General features: G+C 45.0%; 1 protein-coding gene across 3 annotated transcripts in view; it reads right to left on the bottom strand.

The window, feature by feature from the left end:
- Positions 1-16,365: 16,365 nt before the first annotated feature.
- Positions 16,366-26,678, bottom strand: part of Nsmce2 (NSE2 (MMS21) homolog, SMC5-SMC6 complex SUMO ligase) — a 273,683-nt gene continuing 263,370 nt past the window's right edge. For all 3 annotated transcript variants that reach the window (XM_045144559.1, XM_045144558.1, XM_045144560.1), the window contains 3 exons: positions 24,654-24,754; positions 24,014-24,120; positions 16,366-16,701 (listed from right to left, as the gene is read on the bottom strand). In XM_045144559.1, coding sequence (XP_045000494.1) covers positions 16,581-16,701; positions 24,014-24,120; positions 24,654-24,754 — 329 coding nt within the window. In that variant the 3' untranslated portion in view covers positions 16,366-16,580. The remainder of the gene's footprint in view (positions 16,702-24,013; positions 24,121-24,653; positions 24,755-26,678) is intronic.

Below are 26,678 nucleotides of genomic sequence, written 5' to 3'. Positions count from 1 at the left end.
GTTTCTAATTTTAGTCAAAGAGTTGAATATAAAAAGAAAACTGAGAAGGATAATTATTAAATTATCATATTTACTGAGGGAAATAGAGCCAAGGAAAGGCACCTGCATGGCTAGAGATCCCACGTGGAGGGCCTGGGGGAAAAAAAAACGTGGAAAGAAAAGAAGGGTCAAGGAGTTCCTGCCTGTGGGGAGCTGGAGGGGATGAAGAACCCATGTGGACAGTAAGGACAAGGGGCCCTCCTGGTTAGTCCTGGGCTGGAGCCTAGGCCGAACCCTGCCCAACTGGGCATCTTCCCAACATAGTCCTGTATTTTGTACAATGAAGCCTTGCTGTCTTCTGGGGCAAAAACAATCTCAACTTTTTCAGCACAGTGTCCATATTTCATCAGGCCCAGCCTTGTTTTCTGAGGTTCTCCAGGTCGAGCAGGGGTTCTGCATTCTCTGTGAGCCAGGTGACCATAACTAGACTGAAAGCCCAGCTGAGGCCTCACACAGGCCTGACGGCCCTAGGAACTCCCTGCCCAGTCATTCCAGAAGTCCTGCAGACCTCTTTCCTACCAGCTCTGTGCTTCTGGCATCCAGTGTTTATGATAGAAGATCAATTGCTGAGTTCTTTTCTTATATAATTTATTGCTTTTAATTTAAAAAAATCTTTATTTTACATATATATACATACATACATACATACATACACTTATGGGGGGCATGCAAGAGCCTCCAGCTGCCGCAAATGAGCTCCAGATGCATGAGTCACCTTGTGCATCTGGCTTTATGTGGGTCCTGGGGAATTGAACTTAGTCCTTGGGCTTTGCAAGCAAGCACCTTAGCCATTGAGCAATATGTCCAGCTTAAATTTATTACTTTTAAAACCAATAGTGGGGCTGGTGAGATGGCTTAGTGGTTAAGGTGCTTGCCTACAAAGCCAAAGGATCACGATGTGATTCCCCAGGACCCACGTAGGCCAGATGCACAAGGTGGCACAATGTGTCTGGAGTTTGTTTTGCAGTGGCTGAAGGCCCTGCCTCACCCATTCACTCTCTAGCTGCCTCTTTCTCTCTCAAATAAAATAAAATAAAAAGTTTTAAAACCAATATCGTATTTGTTCATTTTAAAAGTGCCCCCTAGGGCTGGGTATGGTGGCACATGCCTTTAATCCCAGCACTCAGGAGGCCAAAGTAGATGGATCACTGTGAGTTTGAGGCTACCCTGAGACTACATAGTGAATTCCTGAACAGCCTGCACTAGAGTGAGACCCTACTTCAAAAACCCAAACCAAACCTGGGTTCTTTGACTTTGCAGGTAAGCACCTTAACAGCTAAACCATCTCTCCAGCCCAGCCCCTAATTAAAAAAAAATTTTTTTTTCAAGGTAGGGTTTCACTCTAGCTCAGACTGACCTAAAATTTACTATGTAGTCTCAGGGTGGCCTTGAACTCACGAACTCATGAACTCACGGTGATCCTCCTACCTCTGCCTCCTGAGTGCTTGTTTTAAAGGCATGCGCCGCCACGCCCGGCTTAAAATATTATTTGGTTTTTGGTGCTGGGGATGGAATCCAGAATTTTGAGCATATTAGCAAGTGCTCCAGCACTGAGCCCTGGAATCTAGTTGTCGAAGTGTCTGTCTACTCCAAATAAGACAAGCCCTTCAGAGGGGAATTTAAGTGCAGTACCAGACTAGCATAATACATGGCATAAAGTAGGTCTTACAAGTATTGACTCAATAGTCAAGGATTCAATGTACACATGGGGTTCAAATACATACAAAAGCTCCTGTTAGCCTGCCTTCCTTCAAAAAGCCCATGCAGATCCCATTAGACCTACTTATTGAAAATATGACACATACTTTCACAGCTTAAAAACAAAGAATCTCAGGGAGATGACCAAGTCTTTTAGTTCATATGAAAACTCTGAGGTTTGGCATAGTAGAGTCATGTGTCCAACGTCCCCTGTGAGTGCTCAAGAGCACTGAGGGTTAGCTCAAGAAGGGCGGGGGATCTGAAAGGTTGGCCAAACAGGGCAGTTCTGGAGAGACAGGAGGGGCTGGGCTGAGGTAGACTCTGGAATGCCAGCTCTGACTGCATTCTGCAAGAAGGTCTGATGTGACATTACCCAGTGGTTATTCAAGATAGAGTCAGGAGACCTGTTGGAGACCTGGTGAGTAATCAGGCCAAGTTGGAGGCAAGGAAGCAGGACCTGGCTTGGTGGAGTGATTGCAGAGAGAAGTAGAAAAGGGAGAATTCACAGCTCTGGCCAATGTGCAGAGGATGTGGGGAGCATGCAAGTATGGGCCAATGGTCTTAGAAACATGAGAGAGAGAGAGAAGGACAGACAGACAGGGAGAGAGACACAAAGACAGAAGGGTAACCCACTGATTGGACATGCAACCTCCAGGGCCTGGTGGGGCAGTGTGTGACCAGTGTGCCCTTGTGCTGTTACAACATGGGTTTGACCATGCACAAGGCCTCTGAAACGACTTGATAAAACTAACCCTTAGTCATTCACCTGCACTGTGGGGTAACAACTACCTCTGGGGCCCCAGGGAGGATTAGCTTTGTTGACACATTTGAGGCAGTCTTCTCAGCCACCAGTTGATGGTGGCCTCATTGGCTCCCTTTAGCCCTATAATGTCCTCCATCCTTGCTTAGGGAGCGCCTACCTGGGAGCAGCACTTGCTGAAGGAGCTGCTTCTAGCTGGGCCCTCTGTCTGAAGTTCTACACAAGGCAAGAGGGGAAATTATGATTGTGATAATGGCCTAAATTTCCTCGGAAAAGTTTCTTAAAAGAGCTAGCGTAGGGCTGGAGAGAAGGATTAGTGGTTACGACACTTGCCTGCAAAGCCAAAGCACCCAGGTTCAATTTCCCAAAACCCACATGAACCAGATGCACAAGATGGTGCATGTGTCCAGAGTTTGTTTGTAGCGGCTGGCAGCTATGGTGTGCCCATTCTCTCTCTGTTACTTGTTTGTTTGTCTTGTTTTTGAGGCAGGGCCTCAGCCTAGCTCAGCCTGACCTGGAATTCACTGTGTCATCTCAGGGTGGCCTTGAACTCATGGTGAAGCTCCTACGTCTGCCTCCCAAGTGCTGGAATTAAAGGCGTGCACCACCACACATGGCTTTCTCCCTCTTTCTCAAATAAATAATTTTTTTTTTGTTTTGTTTTCAAGGTAGGGTTTCACTCTAGCCTAGGCCGACCTGAAATTCACTGTGGAGTCTCAGGGTGGCCTCGAACTCACGGCAATCTTCCTACCTCTGTCCCCCGAGGGCTGGGATTAAAGGCGTGTGCCACCACGCCTGGCAATAAAAATATTTTTTTAAAAAAGATCTAGGTGGTTAAGATGGTGGCATAGGAACCACACCAAAGCAGCCTAGGGGAGAAAAAGAAAACAAAAACAAAAACAAACAAACAGCAAAATACTCTCTTCTACTAAAAAGTGAATGTGTGCAAGAAATTCTCAACCACAGCACAGAAGTAGGAGAGATCCAGAGCATCTAGAGACCACAGAGCAGGCAGAGGCGACTCCAGCATCGGCGACACCAGTTCCACATGGCTGCAGCCACCAGGCTCAGCCTGAGCTGTAGGAAAAGCCAGGAGAGGGGATTTCCCACTCATTCCAGCCTCCTTGCAAACTCAAGAAACATGAAGGGAGGAAGGCAGGGACCAGTGGAGGGGCTCATGAGGAAGAGGATGGTGAGGAGCAGCAGAAAAACTTCAGCCATCACCCACAGTCTCCCCTCCCTGCACTGACAGTGCAAGCAGCAACACGTACCAGAGACCTGGGGAAGGGAACTCACCTACACAGCACCTGACACAAGCGATCAGAGCAGTGACCCACCAACCCAGAGCGCCTCACAAACTCAAGAATCCTGAAGGGAGTATCTAAGCAAACTACGGAGGAGCAGATCACGAGGTGGAGGATCATGTGGACCAGCGGAAGAACTAGAGCCATCCTCCACAGCCTCCCCTCCCCCACCACCAGTGCAAGCGCCAGCAAACACCAGAGACCTGGGGAAGGGAACTGGTGACCAGAGCAGCGGTCCAGCAACCCAGCCAGCCTACTTGAACCCACAGTGCACCAAAGAGGGAGCCAAGCAGGAGCGCAGCATAACTGAGACCAAAATCATCCCAAAAGTTAACCGGGATTACACCAGGTCAGTGCACGCCTAATAAGCCTGGTATATAGGCCTGAACTGGAAGGGCTAATTGCACCTTTGATATCAGGATAAATGTTAAATCTGATGGATGGTCGGATTTGCCATTATTAAATAAGCTATGTTTTGGGCTTGTTATTTGTTGCTTCTTGGTTTATAGTGGCTTTGTTTCCTCTTCTGTTGTTCATTAGGGAAGGGTCTCACTTGGTCACAAGCTGACTTTGATCCCTCAACAGACCAGAAATCTTAACCTCCTAGTTGACAGGATTAAGGGTGTGGGGCAACACAGACCCTAAGTGACAGTGACTTTGTTAGAGGATCTGGTTGTCATAATACCTATTGTTGCATAAATACACTGTGCTGTTTTTCATTGAATGTGTACACTGTTTAGCTAAATTTTAGAATCTGCCTGTATGTTGTTCCACTCAGCCTACTTGAATATTCTCATAGTAGGCAAACCCAACATCAAGGGTCACTTTTGTAGATACTCTGAGAGTCTTAAGAGCCACACCTAGCACCTTAAGCTCCTACCCTGAAGATATATAACAAAAGATTGATTGATACATCTAAAAATAGCATTAAATTAATTCAAGATGCAAAAATATATACATTATAACACAAGAAACACCAAAAATCAAGACAATATAAATCCATCAAAAAGTACTAATGCATCAAGAATGACCTCCAGTGAGAATGAGTTAGAGGAAATGCCTGAGAAAGATTTCAAAAGAATGATTATAAATATGTTCAAAGAAGTCAAAGAGGAAATCAAAGGAATGAAAGAGGAATTCACAGGAATCAAAGAAGACACAGGAAAACAATTTAATGAAATAAAGAGGCCAATAGAAGACATAAATCAGGAAATAGAAATAATAAAGAAAAACCAGTCAGAGTTTCTAGAAATGAAGAACACAGTCAATGAAATAAAAAACTCTGTAGAAAATCTCACCAATAGAATGGATGAAGGAGAGGACAGAATATCTAAACTAAAAGACCAGGTAGCAGATCTAATACAGTCCAACAAAGAGAAAGACAAACTAGTAGGAAGGTATGAATGGGAATTTCAAGATATTTGGGACACTATGAAAAGATCAAACATAAGAATTCAGGGTATATTAGGAGAAGAATTTCACTCCAAAGGCATAGTAGGCATTTTCAACAAAATCATAGAAGAAAACTCCCCAAATTGGGAAAGACGTGCCAATGCAGGTACAGGAATACTTTAGAACACCAAACGGACAAAACCTGGAAAGAACCTCTCCTTGCCATGTTATAATTAAACTACCAAACATACAAACCAAAGAAAATATATTGAAAGCAGTTAGAGAGAAAAATCAAGTTACCTACAAAGGCAAGCCCAAGAGGATCACAGCAGGTTACTCAACACAAACTTTAAAAGCCAGAAGGGCTTGAAGTGAAGTCATCTATCTCTCCAACCCTCCCCAGCAAGTTCTTTTAACTAATATGCTATCTCCCTAGGCTTCCAAGTTCTGAAAGATAACAACTGCCAACCAAGGTTACTTTATCCTGCAAAGCTATCCACTCAAATAGACAGTGAAATAAGGACATCCCATGACAAAAGCAGGCTAAAGGAATATTTGAAGACAAAACCAGCTCTACAGAAAATACTTGAAAGAATCTTCCATGCTGAAGAAAAAGTAAAGCACACATATAAGGAAGCTGGAAAAAACAAACAATACTCAAATATGAGTTAATACAAGAAAGCAAAGGTAAAACCAGAAGAACTACCAAACAATGGCAAATAATGCCTTTCAATAATATATCTTAATATCAATGGCCTCAATGCCCCAACCAAAAGACATAGGTTTGCAGACTGGGTTAAGCAGCAGGATCCTTCAATTTTTTGTCTCCAAGAAACTCACCTTTCTACAAAGGATGGACACAATCTTGGGGTGAAAGATTGGAAAATGGTGTTTCAAGCAAATGAGCCAAAAAATAAAATAATAAAATAAAATAAATAAGCAGAGGTTGCTATCCTAATACATGACAAGGTAGACTTCAGTCCAACATTAGTTAGGAAAGATAAGGAAGTCACTTTATATTGACTAAAGGCACCCTCCAACAGGAGGATATTAAAACCCTAAACATGTATATATACTTAACACGGGGGCTCTCAACTTCATCAAACAAACACTGTTAGAACTAAGGTCACAGATAACACCAAACACAGTGGTTGTGGGTGACTTAAACAACCCACTCTCATCAATTGACAGGTCATGCCCGGGAAAAATAAACAGAGAGGCCTCTGGATTAAATGAGGTCATACAAGAAATGGACCTAACAGATTTATACAGGACATTTCATCCAAATGCTGCAGAATATACATTCTTTTCAGCAGCACATGGAACATTCTCTAAAATAGACTGCAGTGGTTTGATTCAGGTGTCCCCCATAAATTTAGGTGTTCTGAATGCTATATTCCCAGTTGATGAAGATTTGGGAATCAGTGCCTCTGGCAGCAGTGTATTGTTGGGAACAGGCTTATGGGTGTTATAGCCAGTTTCCCCTTGCCAGTGTTGGGCACTCTCCTGTTGCTATTGTCCACCTTATGTTGGCCAGGGGGTGATGTCTACCCTCTGCTCATGCCATCATTTTCCCTTGTCATCGTGGAGCTTCCCCTTGAGCCTGTAAGCCAAAATAAATCTCTTTTTCCCCAGAAGCTGCTTTTTGTTGGGTGATTTCTACCAGCAATGCGAACCTGACTGCAACATAGACCATATATTAGGACAAAGAAAATCTTAACAAATGCAGGAAAACTGAAATAATTCCTTGCATTCTATCTGACCACAAATGGAGTCAAACACAATGAAGGTAGTCCTAAGAGGGAAATTTATAGCTTTAACTACCTATATTAAGAAATCAGAGGGCTGGAGAGATGGCTTAGCGGTTAAGTGCTTGCCTGTGAAGCCTAAGGACCCCGGTTCGAGGCTCGATTCCCCAGGAACCACGTTAGCCAGATGCACAAGGGGGTGCACGCATCTGGAGTTTGTTTGCCCTGGCGTGCCCATTCTCTCTCTCTATCTGCCTCTTTCTCTCTCTTTCTGTCACTCTAAAATAAATAAATAAAATTTAAAAAATAAAATTAAAAAAAAAAAAAGAAATCAGAAAGGTCTTACACAAACAACCTAATGCTTCACCTTAAAGCCTTGGAAAAAGAACAAGGCAAACTGAAAATCAGTAGACAGGAAGGAATAGTAAAGATTAGGGCAGAAATTAATGAAATAGAAACCAGAAAAACAATCCAAAGAATCAATGAAAGAAAGAGTTGGTTCTTTGAAAGGATAAACAAGATTGATAAATCTGTAGCAAATGTAACCAAAAGACAGAGAGAAGAGACACAAATTAATAAAATTAGAGATGAAAAAGGCAGCATCACAACAGATACCAGAGAAATTAAAAAAATCATGGGGATTGGAGAAGAGACAGCCTCTTCAGCAAATGGTGTTTTGAAAACTGGATAAATATCTGCAGAAGGATGAAAATAGATTCTTCTCTCTCGCCATGCACAAGAATTAAGTCCAAATGGATTAAAGACCTTAACATCAGACCGGAAACTTTGAAACTGCTAGAGGAAAAAGTAGGGGAAACCCTTCAACATATTGGTCTTGGCAATGATTTTCTGAATACAACCCCAATTGCTCAGGCAATAAAACCACAGATTAACCACTAGGACCTAATGAAATTACAAAGATTTTGCACCGCAAAGGACACAGTGAAAAAAGCAAAGAAGCAACCTACAGAATGGGAAAAAATCTTCGCCAGCTACATATCTGATAGAGGATTAATATCTAGGATATACAAAGAACTCAAAAAGTTAAATAATAAGGAATCAAACAAGCCAATCAAAAAATGGGCTAAGGAGCTAAATAGAGAGTTCTCAAAGGAAGAAATACGAATGGCATATAAGCATCTAAAAAAATGTTCTACGTCACTAGTCATCAGGGAAATGCAGATTAAAACTACATTGAGATTCCATCTCACTCCTGTCAGATTGGCCACCATCATGAAAACAAATGATTATAAATGTTGGCGGGGATGTGGAAAAAAAGGAACCCTTCTGCACTGCTGGTGGGAATGCAATCTGGTCCAGCCATTGTGGAAAACAGTGTTGAGGTTCCTAAAGCAGCTAGAGATTGATCTACCATATGACCCAGCTATAGTGCTCCTAGGCATATATCCAAAGGACTCATCTCATTTCCTTAGAAGTACATGCTCAACCATGTTTATTGCTGCTCAATTTATAATAGCTGGGAAATGGAACCAGCCTAGATGTCCCTCAACAGATGAGTGGATAATGAAGATGTGGTACATTTATACAATGGAGTTCTACTCAGCGGTAAAGAAAAATGAAGTTATGAAATTTGCAGAAAAATGGATGGACCTGGAAAGTATTATACTAAGTCAGGTAACCCAGGCCCAGAAAGCCAAGCGCCACATGTTCTCTCTCATATGTGGATCCTAGCTACAGATGACTGGGCTTTTGCGTGAGAATGAAAATACTTAGTAGCAGAGGCCAGTAAGTTGAAAAGGAGACATAAAGGGTGGAGAAAAGAAGGGAGGAGGATACTTAATAGGTTGATATTGTATATATGTAATTACAATGATTGTAATGGGGAGGTAATATGATGGAGAATGGAATTCCAAACGGGAAAGTGTGGGGGTGGGGAGGGAGGGAATTACCATGGGATACATTTTATAATCATGGAAAATGTTAATAAAAAAAAAATCATGGGGATATAATATAAAAACATATACTCCACTAAGTATGAAAATCTGAAAGAAATGGATGATTTCCTTGATTTACATGACCTACCTAAATTAAATCAAGATGAGATTAATCACTTAAACAGACCTATAACAAGTATGGAGATCCAAGCAATTATCAAAAATATCCCAACTAAAAAAAGTTCAGGCCCAGATGGATTCACTGGTGAATTTTACCAGACCTTCAGGGAAGAACTAACACCATTGCCTCTTAAGTTTTTCCACAAAATAGAAAAAGAAGGAATCCCACCAAATTCCTTCTATGAAGCCAGCATCACCCTGATACAAAAACCAGACAAAGATAGAACAGAAAAAAAAAGAAGAAAATTACAGACCAATCTCCCTCATGTACATAGATGCAAAAATTCTCAACAAAATATTGACAAACAGAATACAAGAATATATCAGAAAGATCATTCACACTGACCAAGTAGGATTTACTCCAGAGATGCAGTAATGTCTCAACATACACAGATCAATAAATGTAATATTATATAGATGGACTGAAGGACAAAAATCACATAATCATGTCATTAGATGCAGAGAAAGCATTTGAGAAAATCCAACATCCCTTCATGATAAAAGTCCTACAGAGACTGGGAATAGAAGGAACATATCTCAATATAATAAAGGCTATTTGTGACAAGCCTGCAGCCAACATATTACTAAATGGGGAAAAACTGGAAGCTTTTCCACTAAAATCAGGAACAAAACAAGAGTATCCACTGTTCCCACTTTTCATTTAATATAGTACTGGAAGTCTTAGCCATAGCAATAAGACAAGAGACACACATAAAAGGGATACAAATTAGAAAGGAAGAGATCAAGTTATCATTATTTGCAGATGACATGATTCTATACATAAAGGACCTTAAAGACTCTACCAGAAAACTTTTAGAGCTGAAAAACGCCTATAGCCATGTAGCAGGATGCAAAATAAATACACAGAAATCAGTAGCCTTCCTATATGCTAACAATAGACACACAGAGGATAAAAATCAGAGAATCACTCCCATTCACACTTGCATCAAAAAAAAGTACTTTGGAATAGGCCTAACCAAGGAAGTGAAGGATCTCTACAATGAAAACTTTAAGGGGGTAGATCATAGATGAGCCTAAACAATGGTACCAAACTGCCTGTATTTGATGAAAAGAAAACTAATAAATCAAAAAAAAAATTAAAAATGAAAAAAAATAGTTTTAAAAGAAAAAAAAAACTTTAAAACACTCAAGCAATAAATTGCAGAAGAAAGTAGGAAATGGACAAACATCCCTTGTTCTTGGATCAAAAGAATCAATATTGTGAAAATGGAAATCTTACCAAAAGCAATCTACACATTTAATGCAATCCCCATCAAAATTCCATTGGCATTCTTCATAGAAATAGAAAAAACAACCCAGAAATTCATTTGTAATCACAGAAAATCTCAAATATATAAAACAATACTGAGCAACAAAAATAAGGCTGATATCACCATACCTGATTTTAACCTATACTACAGAGCCATAGTAACAAAAACAGCATGGTACTGGCACAAAAACAGAGATGTAGGTCAATGGAACAGAATGGAAAACCCAGATATAAGTCCAGGTAGCTATAGCCACCTGATATTCGATAAAAATGCCAAAAATACTCATTGGAGAAAAGATTGCCTCTTTAGAAAAGTGGTGCTTGAACTGGATATGTATCTGTAGAAGGATGAAAATAGATTCTTCTCTCTCTCTCCATGCACAAGAATTAAGTCCAAATGGACTAAAGACCTTAACATCAGACCTGAAACTCTGAAACTTCTACAGGAAAAAGTAGGGGAAATCCTTCAACATATTGGTCTTGGCAAGGACTTTCTGAATATAACCCAATTGCTCAGGCAATAAAACCACAGATTAACCCCTGGGACAAAGATTTTCTATGGCAAAATATCTCTATCACATCTTCCAAGCCTCAGGGTCCATTGCGGGAAAGGTGGCAGAAAGGATGTAAGAGCCAAAGGAAGGGTAGGACTCCTTACAATGTGCTTCTCCAGACACAAAAATGGCCTGAATATCCATGACCTCACAGTGCCCGACACTACCTACACAAGACCATCATAAGAGGAGGAAAAGATCTAGACATCAAAACAAAAGACAGACTGATTGAGAGGAGGAGGCTATATGATGGAGAGTGGGGTTTCAAAGGGAAAATTGGGGTGGGGGGAGAAAACTACCATGGGTTATTCTCTACAATTATGGAGTTTGTCAATAAAAAATAAATTTAAAAGAGCATTTTTTAATCATTAGGAACTTTACAGCATGGACCTTTTGCATTATTGGTCATATTCCCATCAGGTGATACTCTTAAATCCTATCTACCTCACCCCTGTTCCACTGAAGGCTCTCCTCAATGGGGTTATTGGTATTCACTGAGGGGTCATGAATGTACAAATCAGTTTCTGTGTGTGAGTCTGTGTATGTGTGTGTGTGTGTGGGGGGGGGGGTGCCACAGGACACACCTTCCCACCCTGTGGCTCTTACAATCTTTCTGCTCCCTTCTTCTGCAATGTTCTCTGAGCTTTGGCAGACATATTATAAGTCTACTTGAGTATTGAGCTGTGTCCTCTGAATTTCTGCTTTGATGAGTTTTGAGTGTCCTCTGTCTGCTGTCTTCTCTGTGGAGGAGTTCTCAGGCTAGCAATGAGAGCAGCACTTGCCACTTCCTCTGCAGTGTCTCCTGGGCCTGGGCAGATGTGGTAGAGATGACTGGTGCTAGGAAGCAGCCTATCTTTTCTTATATTAATGGATCTTGGTTCTCCCTGGTCTTGGCTGTGAGGAGTGGGATTGCTGTTAGACACCCAACTGTGTGGCTTTGGCCTTTTGGAACTGATTTTGAAGAGGAATGGGGAAGGATTTGAAACCTTTTCCTAAGAGAAGCCTTGCAGTGCTGTAAGTACAGCTTGATGGACTATTCTGGCCAGAGTTGAAAGATCTGAATGCAGTAAGAACTATGGACTGTGAGGTTTGGCTGATGAGGGCGAGAGACAGCTTTGCTTTGACTGGGCTAGAAGCAGTTTGTGTGAGAGGCTTGCTGTCATGCCCATGTCCTGAGAACTTGTGCAGGGTTGCAGTGTGCAGAAATGAACTGGTGTGAGAAGAGGAATATGGTACAGAAGTGAAATCTTTGGGCTGAAGCTTCTGCCCACTCAGCTGCAATTATATGAGAGATTGCAACCTTTGAGATTAGGCCAGCTGACCTCACTGGGACAACAGGAAGAATGTACTCTTTTGAAGGGGCCTGAGTGCTCAAGGAGTATCCTGTTCTTCAAACTTTGCCTTATTCCCACCCCCTCCAAGATTAACAAACTGGCACCCAACTTGATATTATGTAGTATAAGAAATGCAGGGGCTGGAGAGATGGCTTAGTGGTTAAGCACTTGCCTGTGAAGCCTAAGGACCTTGGTTCCAGGCTCAATTTCCCGGGACCCACATTAGCCAGATGCACAAGGGGGCGCACGTGTCTGGAGTTCGTTTGCAGTGGCTGGAAGCCCTGATGTGTCCATTCTCTCTCTCTCTGTCTCTTTCTCTCTCTCTCTCTGTCACTCTCAAATAAATAAAAATGAACAACAACAACAAAAGAAATGCAGGAAAGAGGGTCACTGAATTTGCAACACAGACTTGTCTTTTGGAAATGGCAATGGGCAGTGTGAAGCAGGTTTGCTGGATGCCTGCATAGAGACCCAATAGAGCCGTGAGGATGGACCACTGCAGTGGACACTCAGTGGAGATGCCAGGACTATGAGATGGCTGCTAAGGAGATTTTCCAGGAGGGACAGAAATGGAATCCCAGAGACTTGCTGCTGGTTAGAATTATCGGACTTGGAGACTTGTCACTGACTAGAGTTGTTGGACTTGTAGTACAGAGTTTGATGTTTGTCTTGTTAAACTCTTCTATTGTAAAACAAAACAAAACAAAATTCAAAAAAGTGTGTGTGTGTGTGTGGGGGGGGCTGGAGAGATTGCTTAGCAATTAAGTGCTTGCCTGTGAAGACTAAGGATCCCAGTTTGAGAATCAATTCCCCAGTACCCACATAAGCCAGATGCACAAGGTACATTATCCTGTGTCCACAACCTGTGTGTTGTCTTCAGCAAGAGGGCCTTACCATTTAAAGAGCTAACATTTAAAAATGCCGTGCCACGCTGGGCATGGGGGTGCACACTTTTAATCCCAGCACTCAGGAGGCAGAGGTAGGAGGATGGCTGAGAGTTCGAGGTCACCCTGCAGCTACATAGTGAATTCCAGGTCAGCCTGGGCTAGAGTGAGACCCTATCTCGAAAAAGAAAAAAGAAAAAAAAAGCCATGTCCAAACAATTATTCGCGTGTCAAATCAGTCATATCCAAAACATACAGCTACAGTGGATATTTTTCAAACGTTACCTGTGGAGCCTTGGTGCCGTCAGTGTGGGAGAAAGTACTCCAACCTCTTCTTGGAGTAGAACTGCTCCCTGGTAAGCTATCCGTGTGTGTGTGTGTGTGTTGTGTGCGTGTGCATGCTTTCATGGGGACTGAACCCATGGAGTTCTATCAGATGGTGAGTGGGGGCACTCTACCACTAAGATACATCCTCAGCCCATTTTTTTTTAACCTTTATTTTGAAACAAGATATTACTAAGTTGCCAGGCCTAATTTAGACTCCCAAGTAGCCGGGATTGCAGGCACATAATACCATTCCAGGTTTATATTTGAATTTTTAGCAACAAAAATATGATCTCTCTCTCTTTGCAGGACCATTTGGACTGGTCTCAAACTCCCACATAAGTAATTCACCTTCCCCAGCCTCCCAAATACTGGGATTATAAACCACTACATCCACCAAAGTATGGGTTCATTTGAAGAAAATATTCTATCATTTTTTTTGGAACATTTCTCTAACCAAAATGTAATAAAGAGATTGACAATGGCAATAAAATTATAACCCTTCAGGGCTGGAGAGATGGCTTAGTGGTTAAGCGCTTGCCTGTGAAGCCTAAGGATCCCGGTTCAAGGCTCGATTCCCCAGGACCCACGTTAGCCAGATGCACGAGGGGACACATGCATCTGGAGTTTGTTTGCAGTGGCTGGAAGCCCTGGCGTGCCCATTCATTCTCTCTCTCTGCCTGTTTCTCTCTGTCACTCTAAATAAATAAATAAAAAAATAAACAAAAAAATTATAACCCTTCAAAGATGAACATAAACTTTGTATGACTTTAAATCATAGCCAACTTTGTAAAACCAGGTTTCTAAAGACTGCAGAAGGAAAAACCTCACTGGATATAATAATGCCATGCCTTTTCCACAGTGGATGGTGTTATTTTGCATTTCTGTCTTTTGTTTTTTCAAGGTAGGGTCTCATTCTAGCCCAGACTGACCTGTAACTCATTCTATGGTCCCCGGCTGGCCTTGAATTCACAAATTCCTACCTCTGCCTCCCAAGGGCTGTGATTAAAGGTTGTGCCACCATTTTATATTTTTCTACCTGATATTGCTATCTATAGCAATATTCTAGAATTCTCTTTTGAAAGAACTGAGAGATGCAAATCAAGTGTTGGGTAAGCATTCTGTGCTTGCTTCTATCTGTTTAGGAAACAGTATTGCACAAAAAGAGCCACATTCCATGAAAAGTCTGTTTGTTCTGGCTTAAACACAATCATTTCCTCAGGAAAGCCTGATTCAGATAAAGCATATTAGGAAATTCACAATCACTTAGTTTGTAGGAAACTGAATGTCATATTCCTTTTGATTCCCATAGAAATGTTTCCAAGTTTTGCCCTTTAGACTGTGCTTTTATTTTTATTTGTGTGTGTGTATGTGTTTGTTTGCCAGAGTCTCTTGCTGCTGAAATCAAATCCTACCTGGCTTTGTGTAGGTGGCTGGGGAATTGAACCTGGATGAACAGGCTTTGCAGGGAAGCTCCTTTAACCACTGGGCCATTTCTCCAGGTCCACACTACACTTCTAAATGCCAGTCAGTGTATGTGCATAGCTCATGGTCTTTACTGCCTCATAGATGCCCTATCTTCCTGCATTTTAACTATATAGACACTGATTTATTTTCATTAAATCTTTCAGTTAGCATACAAAGTAATGGATTTTATCATGGCATTGTCATAATGTATCCAGATACTTTGTTCTCATTCGTTTCCTTTTCTCACATCCTCCCCAGGACCTCCCCCTCATTCATATATTTTTAGGCCCTGAATGAATCCAATAAGGAGAAGGGAAGCATGAGATTAAGAATCAAGATTCTGGGCTGGAGAGAGGGCTTAGCAGTTAAGGCACTTGCCTGCAAAGCCAAAGGACCTCAGTTTGATTCCCCAGGACCCACATAAGCCAGATGCACAAGGTGGTGCATGTGTCTGGAGTCTGTTTACAGTGGCTGCAGGCTCTGGTGCACCCATTCTCTGTCTTTCTCTTAAAAAAAAAATAAAAGAAGAATTGAATCCCCCAAATTGTGGTCCCAGCTTGGCCAGCTCTGTCACTTTTTGTAGACGTCTCTGCTTCCCTGGGATTCGTTTCCTTAGCTGTGGAGTAAGATCAGTAATCACATCTCTTACCAGGCTGTGAACATGATGTGAGTTGATAGATGTGCCCAGCGCTAGGGCCTGGTACCCAGCAAGTGCTATAAATGTCAGCCACTGTTAGCTGGCCTTGCTCTCCTGGTGTGGTGCCGCAGGGGTATGCTTCATTGGTTTATTAATTAATCTATGCTCACGCTGCTCTGAGAGTAACATATTAGCTCTATGCGTAATCAGAAGGGAATGGAGGATGACCTCCCTCCCTCCCTTTTCTTTCTTTCCTTTTGTTTTTTGAGAGAGCACTTTGCTCTGCAGCCCAGGTTGGTCTTGAGCTGTGGATGGTCCTACCTCACCTCTAGAGTGCTGGGATTACAGGTATGAGCCACCAAGCTTGGCTCTGTAAGATATTCAAGTTAAAGATGCCACTGGGCCTCCCCTACTCTTTGAAGGGACTGACAGGGCCCGGGACCTATCTCCTTAACACCTCTACCTAACAGCTGAGGATTCCAAGGCCCAGAGGATGAGGTCTCTTGAAGGGAACATGCAGCAGGGGCCAGGATGTGGTTGCTTGCGATGGGATACCTGAGATCCTCTGAGGGGTGGGTGACGAGGTTTCCATTATGGGCATCAATTCTGGTTGCCCCAGGGAGCATGTTCCAGAACAGTTTACATTATTTCAAAAGACATGACACATACAGAACTGTCAGTTATGCCAAATAAATATAGGACCTTAAGCTGGCTTTGCTTCCTAACTGAATGCTATTTCCTTCTGTCTTCTGAATATCACCCAAAGGACATTCTTCAGTTGAAACAATTAAAAAGTCACTCGAAGATAAGAAAAATAATAGAACAATGTGCACTTTGGGAACACTTTACACACCAGGAGGAATACAGACAGGACTGTACTACAGAGAATCAATGTTTTATTTAAAATTATGTGGCACTTAAAAATAAACCATATGATGTGCTTGCATTTTTACTGTGTAACTTAAAAGCACTTCAATTGCTCCTAGGCCATCAGGTATGCCAGGCAGCCAGGCCTTAGCTGCTTCCCAGCTTCCCTCACAGACGCCGGGGTTGGAGGTAGGCTGCTGCTGTCCCTGTGGTCGGGTGGCTCACTCCTACTCAGGGAGAAGTCTCTTCTTCTTCTTGCTGTGGCACTCGATAGCCCTTCTCAGGGCTTCATCTGGGACGAGATCGGACATTTTCATGTCTGTGTGGCTACAGCCAATTTTAGGGCAACTGTGAGGGAGAAAGAAAATCGTGTCAGTGCACTCAACTGCCAGAACTTCTTTGACTTTCAGGTACTGACAGGGGACACTTACCAAGAGATTAGAGCAGTTCACACTCATTCATTCCCTCACTGAGCCTACCTGGGGAGGCCTGGTTCAGGGTCTGAGAACACAGGGGCTGAGAACTCTACAGAAAAGACAGGTGGCCACCAAGTAGCCAAATAAAATGCCACAAAGGCAGTGATGCAAGGTAGGGGAGGGGGAGTGCTGGGGCCTCGGCAGCTTCTCTCCAGCAGAGCCCAGAAGGGAGTAGGAAATAACCTGCATGTGGTCCATGCCAAGGCAGCAAGATGTGCAGTAGCCAGAGAGGCCCAGTGGAGCCAGGCCCTTGTGGCCAAAGGGACCGAGAAAGCGGGTGCAAATCTAGAGGTAAGTTTAGGAGTGAGCTGGGCTTTAGATTTTACTTGAAATTTGATGAGAAAACCCTAGGTCCTTTGAGACAGGGTAGGGATATGACTTATGTTTCCCTTTAGAAAACTTTTCTTTGGCTACTTAATGGAGAACAGAAGCTTTGGGGGCAAGAGTGAAGCACGGCAGAGTCTGAGTGCCCACAGGTGTACAGGAAGAGATGCGGGCAGCCCCAGTGGGGGTCCCAGCACGCACGGGGAATGTGGGACCCCCACACCTGTCTGTTGGTGGACGGCACAGGAGTGTCAAGGAGAGGGAAGAGACAAGGGCAGGGGGTGGGCAACTGCTGACCGTCAGGGCCCTGGGCTGGGTGCGTCTCTGGAGGCCAGTAGGGCTCTCAGTTGGAGACACTGAGTGCAGGGCTGGGAACTCGCTGGAAAGCCTGTGGCCAAGGAAATCAGAGTGTGAGTCAGGCTGAGAGGTGGACTCAAGCCATGCTCGGTTAGATGTGGTCTCCTCTGAGGCACAGGGTTGGATGAAGCCACCTGACTTCTCACGGTGAACAAGAGTTGGACAGAGCTGAGCGCCCCGGGCTTGGAGCCTCTCACCCTCCTAGTAAACTGAGCAGATGTGCAGTTGAGTGTCAGTGCCCTGCTTTCCAGAGGGGGCAGAACCTCCGTCTCACAAGGCCACAGGCACAGCAGTCCTGTTATTCGTTGGCTTCACCATTTCCCAGGCCCATCACTCATTCACTCCTTGGCCACTATTCTCCTAAGGAGTGGGAAGTTGCCTGGTCCACCTGCGCGTGTACAGACACCGGGCAGGGCACACAGCATCGCCCGTGCACTCAGTGATGTCTCCCTGTGGGCAGCCCTGGGCTCAGGGCTAGCCACGCAGTCCGAAGGACAAACATGGCTCCTGCCTGCCCTGAGCTCGGCCCTGTGGTCTGTGACGGCTCTCCAATGGCGCAGGAGTGACAGCTAACACGCAGTACAGGAGAAGAGGCACAGGAGAGGGGAGAGTTGACTGACTTGTGAGCTCTAATGCATTGACTTGCAGGAAACCCAGTGGTACAATATACAAGAGTAGGCTTTTCTTGCCCTGTTCTTGGGATCAAGGAGTCACTGCAGTGTAGTGGCATTCTTCAGTGCAATGAGCAGCATGCTGGAGAATAATACGAATTTTAAAATGCTGAAGTGTACAGCCAGGTATGTGACTTTTTTTTTGAGACAGGTCCTGCTGCGCTGCCACACCCTGCTTTCAGGACACGAAGCCAGCTGTAGGAAGGCTTTACAGGAGAGGCTCAGGGCTGATGTGGTCCACACACACCACTTACTACAAAGGCCTGACAAATGCTTTATAGAGCTTAAAAGTCTGTATTTTTCCTTCCCTGCACCTCACGCTCAGAAGCCTCAAATTATTTCTCTAAGATGAAGGGAGAGAGCCAAGTGAGGAGAACTGAGACTCATGGAAATGCCACACCAGTGGGGTCCTGGGATGAGCCTCAACCCTGAGCTCCACTCTGACGGCCAGGCCTCGGGCTCTGCGGACTCCCGGGGGCCAAGTCGATCTCCCCTGGCCAGACAGTGAATAAGCCGTGGAGGGGAAGTGGAGAGCGAGGTGGGGAGGACTTCCTGATGACATCAGCGGCTTTAGTCAGTAAGTGAGGGCATTCTGAGAATGGCTGACGGAATTAACCACAGCACTCAGCTGAGGAGTGGGCGCTCACACTTGTGTTGATGGGATGGAGCCCGGGGAGATCTGCGTCACACAAAGCGGTCTGAACTCGTGCAGGAGATGAGTTCTGGGGATAGTGACATGAATGATTTGTGAATACCTTTTTCTTGTTTTGTTTTGCTTTTATTTTTTGAGGTAGGGTCACATTCTAGCCCAGGCTGACCTGAAATTCACTGTGTAGTCTCAGGGTAGCCCCGAACTCATGGCTCTCCTCCTACCTCTGCCTCCAAAGTATTGGGATTAAAGGTGTGCGCCACCAGGCCCAGCTAGTGACATGAATTAAATACCCCTTCCAAGGGGAGCCAGATGACCTGATGACAAAAAGAGTCAGGAATAGAAAATAGTTGGATAAAGTGGTGCAAGCCTATAATCCCAGGCCTGGAAAGGCTGAGACAGGAGGGACATGAGTTTGAGGCCAACCTGGGCTACATAATGAGATTACCCCCCACCCCCTGCCAAAGAGCAGCAACGACCTGGGTCGAACTCTCTGGAGGTGACACTGTACAGGTGGGTTAATTCCTTGTGCCCCGCTTTTTTCCAAACACAAGTAGCAGAGTTCTTGTCTGCGGAAGGCAGTCTGGTACTGTCAAGGTCAAGAGCTGAGAAATGCGGCGTGCACTGCGGGCCCGACCATGACCACAGCTGCCAAGGCCTCACCTACAAGGCGGCCCTACGTGACACCCGGTGCTGAGGGCACCAGTGAGTGAGGCTCTGGAAGACTTCCCAGATGAGAGGCTCGAGCAGACAGGGCAGAGTCTCGTTTCCCACCCCACCCCACTGAAACAGATAGAAGTTTTTAAACTAACATGGCTAAGAAAAGGCCATAATGCCATGAGACTGAATCAGAGCCCTCCTGCTCTGGGGCAACAGCACTACGTCAGCATCAGGTCCTAATCCCCACGACATCCTGGTGAGCAAGTCAGGTGTGGCAACACCCTTGCTCTCATCATTGCCCTGCAGGACTCAGACTCAAAGGCCTGGAAGGAGAGGCCTGGTTCTGAGCCTGGGTCAGCCAGAGGACAGGGCATTCCTCAGCAGCAGGGAGCCAGTGGAAGAGCATCTGCTGAGCCAAGGCCTCTGAGCTTCGAGGGTCCCACGGGGCGACAGGGGACCTGGGCCTCAGCCTCTGCTCTCTGAGATTGTGACTCTCATGTTCTCAGATCTGAGTCCTGAGAGTTTCCAGGGTCCATCCATAAACTTTAGGAAGAGGGTGGTGACGGCTATAGATGCCTTGGGCAGTGAGAGTGGAGCAGATTCCTGTCATATCTACACAGACAGTAAACTGTGTCCTACAGCCTCCCCGTCTGGGGGTATGTGTCACAACGCAGTGAGGGAAGTAGTAAACGACTGTTAGCCTCAATGACCCCAGAGCTGCGTGCATGACACTGTATGCCAGGGAGCTCTCTACCCAGTGCTGTGCTTCTCGGCGGAGGTGGGGGGGGGGGCACCCTCTGCTTCAGACCTGAAGGAATTCCCAGCCAGCTCTGGAATGCTGTGAGCTGAAGACATTTCTACTTTGTAGATGAGGAAACGGGTCGAGAGGCTCACTGGCTTGTGGAAAAATGAATTCTGATGCTGACACCATGGCTGTTAGTTAACTTGACTTTGCTTGACATACTCTGAATAAGGCTGTTAAGTACAGTTCCTGTTTTTTAACAGAAGAGCAAAACAAGCTGTGGTAGAAATTGGATGCATCTTCTTAATATAAAAATCACCAGGCAGCTTTATTTGTAAGAGAACAGCCTTATTATTAAGAGATCTAATTAGTCAACGATCCTAATTTAGCACTTAGTCTCCACAAGAATGTTCTGCCTTGAGCCAGTGGAGAGGCCTTGTCAGGAGCTGAAGTGTATGGGAAAGCTCGGTGACGCTGTGTGCCGGGCCCTGCAGTGGAACCTAACATTACTGGAAGAGGAGGAAGAAAGGAGACTTCTCAAACAGGATGTGTCAGACATTTGTAAACAAAGGGACCCCAGCAATGCTCATCACTTGAACCTGCGGCATGGGATAGGACACTATGCGCTGAATCAGAGCCGCATGGAGTAAGCCGTCACCAGTTGCTGCCTCACGCACCCTGTCGGCCAGACGCCGGCTCCCATGATGCTCAGCGCTCTACGGCGCCTCTTGTCTCAGGTGTGGTTTACACTGCTTCTCAGGCACTTGCTGATCGGAAACATGCTGTGTCAGACCTGCCCTTTCCAACCCCAACACCAGGAGAGGATCCCACACTGTCAGAAGGAAAAGCTGTCAAGGAAACGAATTAGACCTCATTCTTAGCAATTATGGTGACCTTTCTGTTGTCAGAGAAGGAACACAGGAAAAAAAAAAAAGGTAGAACAAAGAGGCATAGAATCCAGAAACAAAATTAGGCTCACAGACTATTAACAAAATTAATAGTCTGTATTTTGCAACCATTAAGCTGTGAAACTATTATTCTTCTAGAATGACTATTGCAAGTTTTTTTCTTTTTCTTTTTAAGATTTATTATTTGTTTATCTATTTATGAGAGAAAGAGAGAGAGAGAGAGAGAGAGAGAGAGAGAGAGAGAGAGAGGGAGAATGAGAGCACCAGGGCCTCTAGCCACTGCAAACAAACTCCAGACGCATGCACCACCATGTGCATCTGGCTTATGTGGGACCTGGCGAATGGAACCTGGGTCCTTAGGCTTCACAGACAGGCACCTTAACCACTCAGCCATCTCTCTAGCCCAGACTATTGTAAATTATTTGACTGAATGGGAGGAGGAACTATCTCCATGATCCAGTACCCTATCTGTAAGCATGAACCCACAAGAAGAGAGGTAGGAAATTTCGATTCTTGGTCTGGACCAGCAAATGTCTGGCAATGCAGACATCAAAGGGTTAGACAACAGGTCCCACCTGTCATTCCATTCCTGTGAGAAGAGCCTGGGAGAAGTGAAACCCAGTGAGAGTGAGTCAGCGTGGCCTACTGTGGACACAGGTCCTGTGGTTGGGAGAATGGGAGAAGGGAAAGAGATTCTAAGAAACTTGCAGTTTAAAAACAAAAACAAAAAAGTCTTGGCTGAGTATGATGGTGAACACCTTTAATCCCAGCACTCGTGAGGCAGAGGTAGGTGGACTGCAGTGAGTTCAAGGCCACCCTTGAACTACATAGTCAATTTCAGGTCAACCTGGGCTACAGTGAGACCCTACCTCAAAAATAAATAAACAAAAATTCTCACTGAGCAGTTAGCCATGGATTTACTGAAAACTTCTGGGGAGCTATTTAAGTGATTAAAAAATGAAAGCTTTGCTGGGCGTGGTGGCGCACGCCTTTAATCCCAGCACTCAGGAGGCAGAGGTAGGAGGATTGCCATGAGTTCAAGGCCACCCTGAGATGACAGAGTTAATTCCAGGTCAGCCTGGACCAGAGTGAGACCCTACCTCGAAAATCCAAAAAAAAAAAAAAAAAAAAAAAAAAAGCAAGCTTTGATCTGACAATTACAACTCGTGTGTGTGTGTGTGTGTGTGTGTGTGTGTGTGTGATGTACACCGTGTGCATTCATGTACATGAGGAGTGTGGGCGCACATACCTGGGGTTATAGATGCTAGCACGACAGCATCCAGCTTTATGTGGCTGCTGGGGATTTGAACTCAGATGCTCATACTTTCATGGCTAACACTTTACTTACTGGGTTATCCATTTAACCCCACAATTAAATCTTTTTTTACTTTTGAGGCAGTGTCTCTCTCTAGCCCAGGCTGTCCTGGAATTCACTATGTAGTCTCAGGATGGCTCAAACTCACAGTGATGCTCCTACCTCTGTCTCCCTAGTGCTGGGATTAAAGGTGTATGCCACCATGTCCAGTTAACAATTAAATCTTTTTTTTTTAAAGAATTTTTAAAAATTTATTTATTTATTTGAGAGCGACAGACACAGAGAGAAAGACAGATAGAGGGAGAGAGAGAATGGGTGCGCCAGGGCTTCCAGCCTCTGCAAACGAACTCCAGACGTGTGCGCCCCCTTGTGCATCTGGCTGATGTGGGACGTGGGGAACTGAGCCTCGAACCTGGGTCCTTAGGCTTCACAGGCAAGCGCTTAACCGCTAAGCCATCTCTCCAGCCCAACAATTAAATCTTAATCAAGACCACTGGATATGAATTCCTGTCTTAGAATGTCATACTGTTAAACAAAATTACTGTCATTGTAAGAAGCAAAACATATGATCATTTCTTCTTGGCTGGGTAGGTGGGCATGTAAAGTGGGACAAAATCTCTTAGTATCATATGTCTCTCTCCCTTTCATATGCTATCTTTTTTTGTTTTTTAATTTGAAACAGGCTATCATAGGCCAGGCTGGCCTCAGATGTGATATGCAGCTGAAGATGACCTTGAACATCTTCTAACCCTTCTGCCTCCAGCGCTCCCTGAGTGCTGGGCTGACGGTTCACGTCACCAGCCGGGGTTGAACCCAGGGGTTTGTGTACTCCCACCCCAGCCCCTGGTGGCTTTTTTTTTTTTTAAAACAGCATACACTCATTAGAATCCTTTTATCTGATAACTACAGTCTGATTCTATTTCAATGGTGTGGCTGAGAAAGCCAACTTCCTCATTTATAGTCCTGGCCGTGGGTGGGCTCTGCTTCAAGCCTCTCTCCCCCCATCCACGCACCACCCCCTCATCCACGCACCGCCCCCTCATCCACGCACCGCCCCCTCATCCACGCACTGCCCCCATCCACGCACCGCCCCCCTCATCCACTCACCGCCCCCCCATCCACGCACCGCCCCCATCCACGCACCGCCCCCTCATCCACTCACGCCCCTCATCCACGCACCGCCCCCCATCCACGCACCGCCCCCTCATCCACTCACCGCCCCCCCATCCACGCACCGCCCCCCATCCACGCACGCCCCTCATCCACGCACCGCCCCCCATCCACGCACCGCCCCCCATCCACGCACCGCCCCCATCCACGCACCGCCCCATCCACGCACCGCCCCCTCATCCACGCACCGCCCCCATCCACGCACCGCCCCCATCCACGCACCGCCCCCATCCACGCACCGCCCCCCATCCACGCACCGCCCCCCATCCACGCACCGCCCCCCATCCACAGCACCGCCCCCTCATCCACGCACAGCCCCCCATCCACGCACCGCCCCCCATCCACGCACCGCCCCCCCATCCATGCACAGCCCCCCGCATCTACACACCAGGCCTTCTTCCTCCGCTTGTGTTTGGACTCGATCATGCGAACGATGGCCTCTTCTTCATAGCAGTGACCACACACTTTATTTTTCACCGGCTTCTTCATTTCCAACTGTAATCAAGACAACACAGGCTTTCAGCAATGATACTCACTGGCCAACAGTGGCTGTGTTTCTTAGTCCCTGCTGCTTAACTTTCTTTTATTTTAAATAAAATATTTTTATTTTTATTTATTTATTTGCCAGGGTCTTCAGCCACTGCAAACAAACTCTAGACACTTGCACCACATTGTGCATCTGGCTTATGTGGGTTGCAGGGAATTGAGCCTGAGTTCTTTGGTTTTGAAGGCAAGTGCGTTAACTGCTAAGCCATAACTCCAGCTCTGTCTGTTTAATTTCTTATCCCTATGACTCTAGATAAGAGTTAGGACTGAGATAACGAGACAGTAGCTTTAATGCTACATGGTCCACAGGCCACGACTTTATTCCTAGACCCTTAAGGGTATGATTGAATAAAAATCCTCAGGCCACCAACCTCCACAGCCACTCTGGACTGTCATCTTTCTTCCTCTCTCCCTCCTTCCAAATGGGATGTCAAATCAGAAATCGAAGTGTGTTTTCTTGCAGGAGAGGGAGGAAGCCGTACCTGGGTGATGGGGCAGATGAAGTTCGTCTGGCTCTGGGTCACAATCATGTCTTCATCGATCCCCTCGCTCCCAGTGGCATCTCTGTCGGCATGCATACCATCTGCAGGAAGAAGGGAGACAGTGAGCCTCCTTGGGCTTGTACGTGACAGAGGAAGGAAAGGCAGGACGTTTCTCAGGGCAGACTGGCATTCGTCCCTGCACTGGACACTTGGATACATGTTAACCCTGGAGGGCTGTGATTCTGCCCAGTTCTGATAAGGAAACCGAGGTGCAGAGCAGTGAAATCAGACCTCAAAGTTCAGCTCACTAGTAATCTGTGAGGGAATACTGCTTGCCAGTCAAGAGTGTGGCCATGGGAAGCAGAGGACCTGTTCCCTCCCTGGTCCAGCCAGAGGCCCTGGGCTCACAGGGCACTTTGTTTGAAACCCTTTGTGGCTTTGGTGCCAAGATGCCAAGAGAAGCAAAGCAAGGTTCCTGCTCAAGGAAGGAATGGATGGCATTTACTTCTGGGTAGTGCAGAAGCTGTTAAACTTTAGGGTTTATGGTTTGATCCCCTTTATGTTTTTAGGTATTATTGAAGACCTCAAGGAACTTTAAGAGAAATATAGGTTACATTTGTTGATATTTGCCACAGTAGACATTAAGACTACAATACTTTAAAAATGTATTATTCATTTAAAAATAAGAGAAATGATCCCATTACATGTTGACATAAATAACATTTAAAAAAATGATGAGTTCAAAACAGAAGAGAGACTATCTGGAAAGAAGATGGACTCAGCAGAGTGGGGGATTGGGGAGGAGGATGGGGTGGTGGTAGGAGGGGCTTATGATCATGGTATATTTTCTATATTTATGGAAGTTGTCAATAAAAACTTAAAATGAGCTGGGCATGGTGGCACACACCTTTAATCCCAGCACTTGGGAAGTAGAGGTAGGAGGATCACTGTGAGATGGAGGCCAGCCTGAGACTATGTAGTGAATTCCAGGTCTACCTGGTCTAGAGTGAAACCCTACCTCCAAAAACAAAACAACAACAACAAGTTAAAATGAATTATATTTTACAGAACAGAGAAAATTGAGAAGCAGCATTATTTTTTGTTTTGGTAACTACTTGGAAGTCTGGATTTCAGTACGGGGACATTGGGACATGCACTTCACTGCCCTAGAATCCTATGCCACAGGGCTGCTGGGGAGTTCACTTGTGGAGGGAGTGAGCAGAAAAGGCAAATGACATCAGACTGTACTTATGAGTAGTTTTGACCTGAAGGCCACCCAGGAGGGCTCTTGCAAACCCTTCAGGGTCCCTGGCCTATGCTCTGGGAACTATTGGGTGGCCAGAGGAAACGCCTGGCTGCTCCTGTGTTTTTGTTCACATCACACTTGTCCCTTACTGAGGAAAAAGCAGATGAGAGGTGACAGTTGAGTGGGACTGTTGGAGTTAGTTTCTTCCACGAAAGACTTTCTTTCCAAAGATGGGCCACTAGTTGAGCATCCCTAAGCCAAAATTCTGAAGTCCAAAATAGAAACCTTGTGTCCTTTTGAGTACCAGTAAGACATCAGAAGTCGAAAATTCTACTCTGAAACTTTGTTTCACAAGTAAGGTTATTTAAAATATTGTCTAGAGCTGGAGAGATGGCTTGGCAGTTAAGGTGCTTGCCATGAAGCCAAAGGACCCAGGTTAAATCCCCCAGGACCCATGTAAGCCAGATGTATAAGGGGCACATGCATCTGGAGTTCATTTGCGGCGGCTGGAGGTCCTGGTGTGCCCTTTTTCTCTGTCTTTCTCTGCCTCTTCTTCTCTCTCAAATAAATAAATAAAAATAAAATATTAAAATAACTTTAAAACATTGTCTAAATCTGGGTCAGTTTTAGCTCAGGTGATTCCTTTCTCATAATAAACTTTCATCTAGCTAAAATATTGTATGAAGTCACCTTCAGATGATGCATAGAACCTGTAAATGGAACATAGATGACTTTTCTCTTTGAACTGGCTCCAATCCCTACGGTATCTGTATATGCAA

The sequence above is a fragment of the Jaculus jaculus genome, chromosome 2, assembly GCF_020740685.1.
Source record: "Jaculus jaculus isolate mJacJac1 chromosome 2, mJacJac1.mat.Y.cur, whole genome shotgun sequence".
NCBI lineage: Eukaryota > Metazoa > Chordata > Mammalia > Rodentia > Dipodidae > Jaculus > Jaculus jaculus.
The sequence above is the reverse complement of the archived record's forward strand: the minus strand, read 5'-3'. Positions and strand labels throughout refer to the sequence as shown.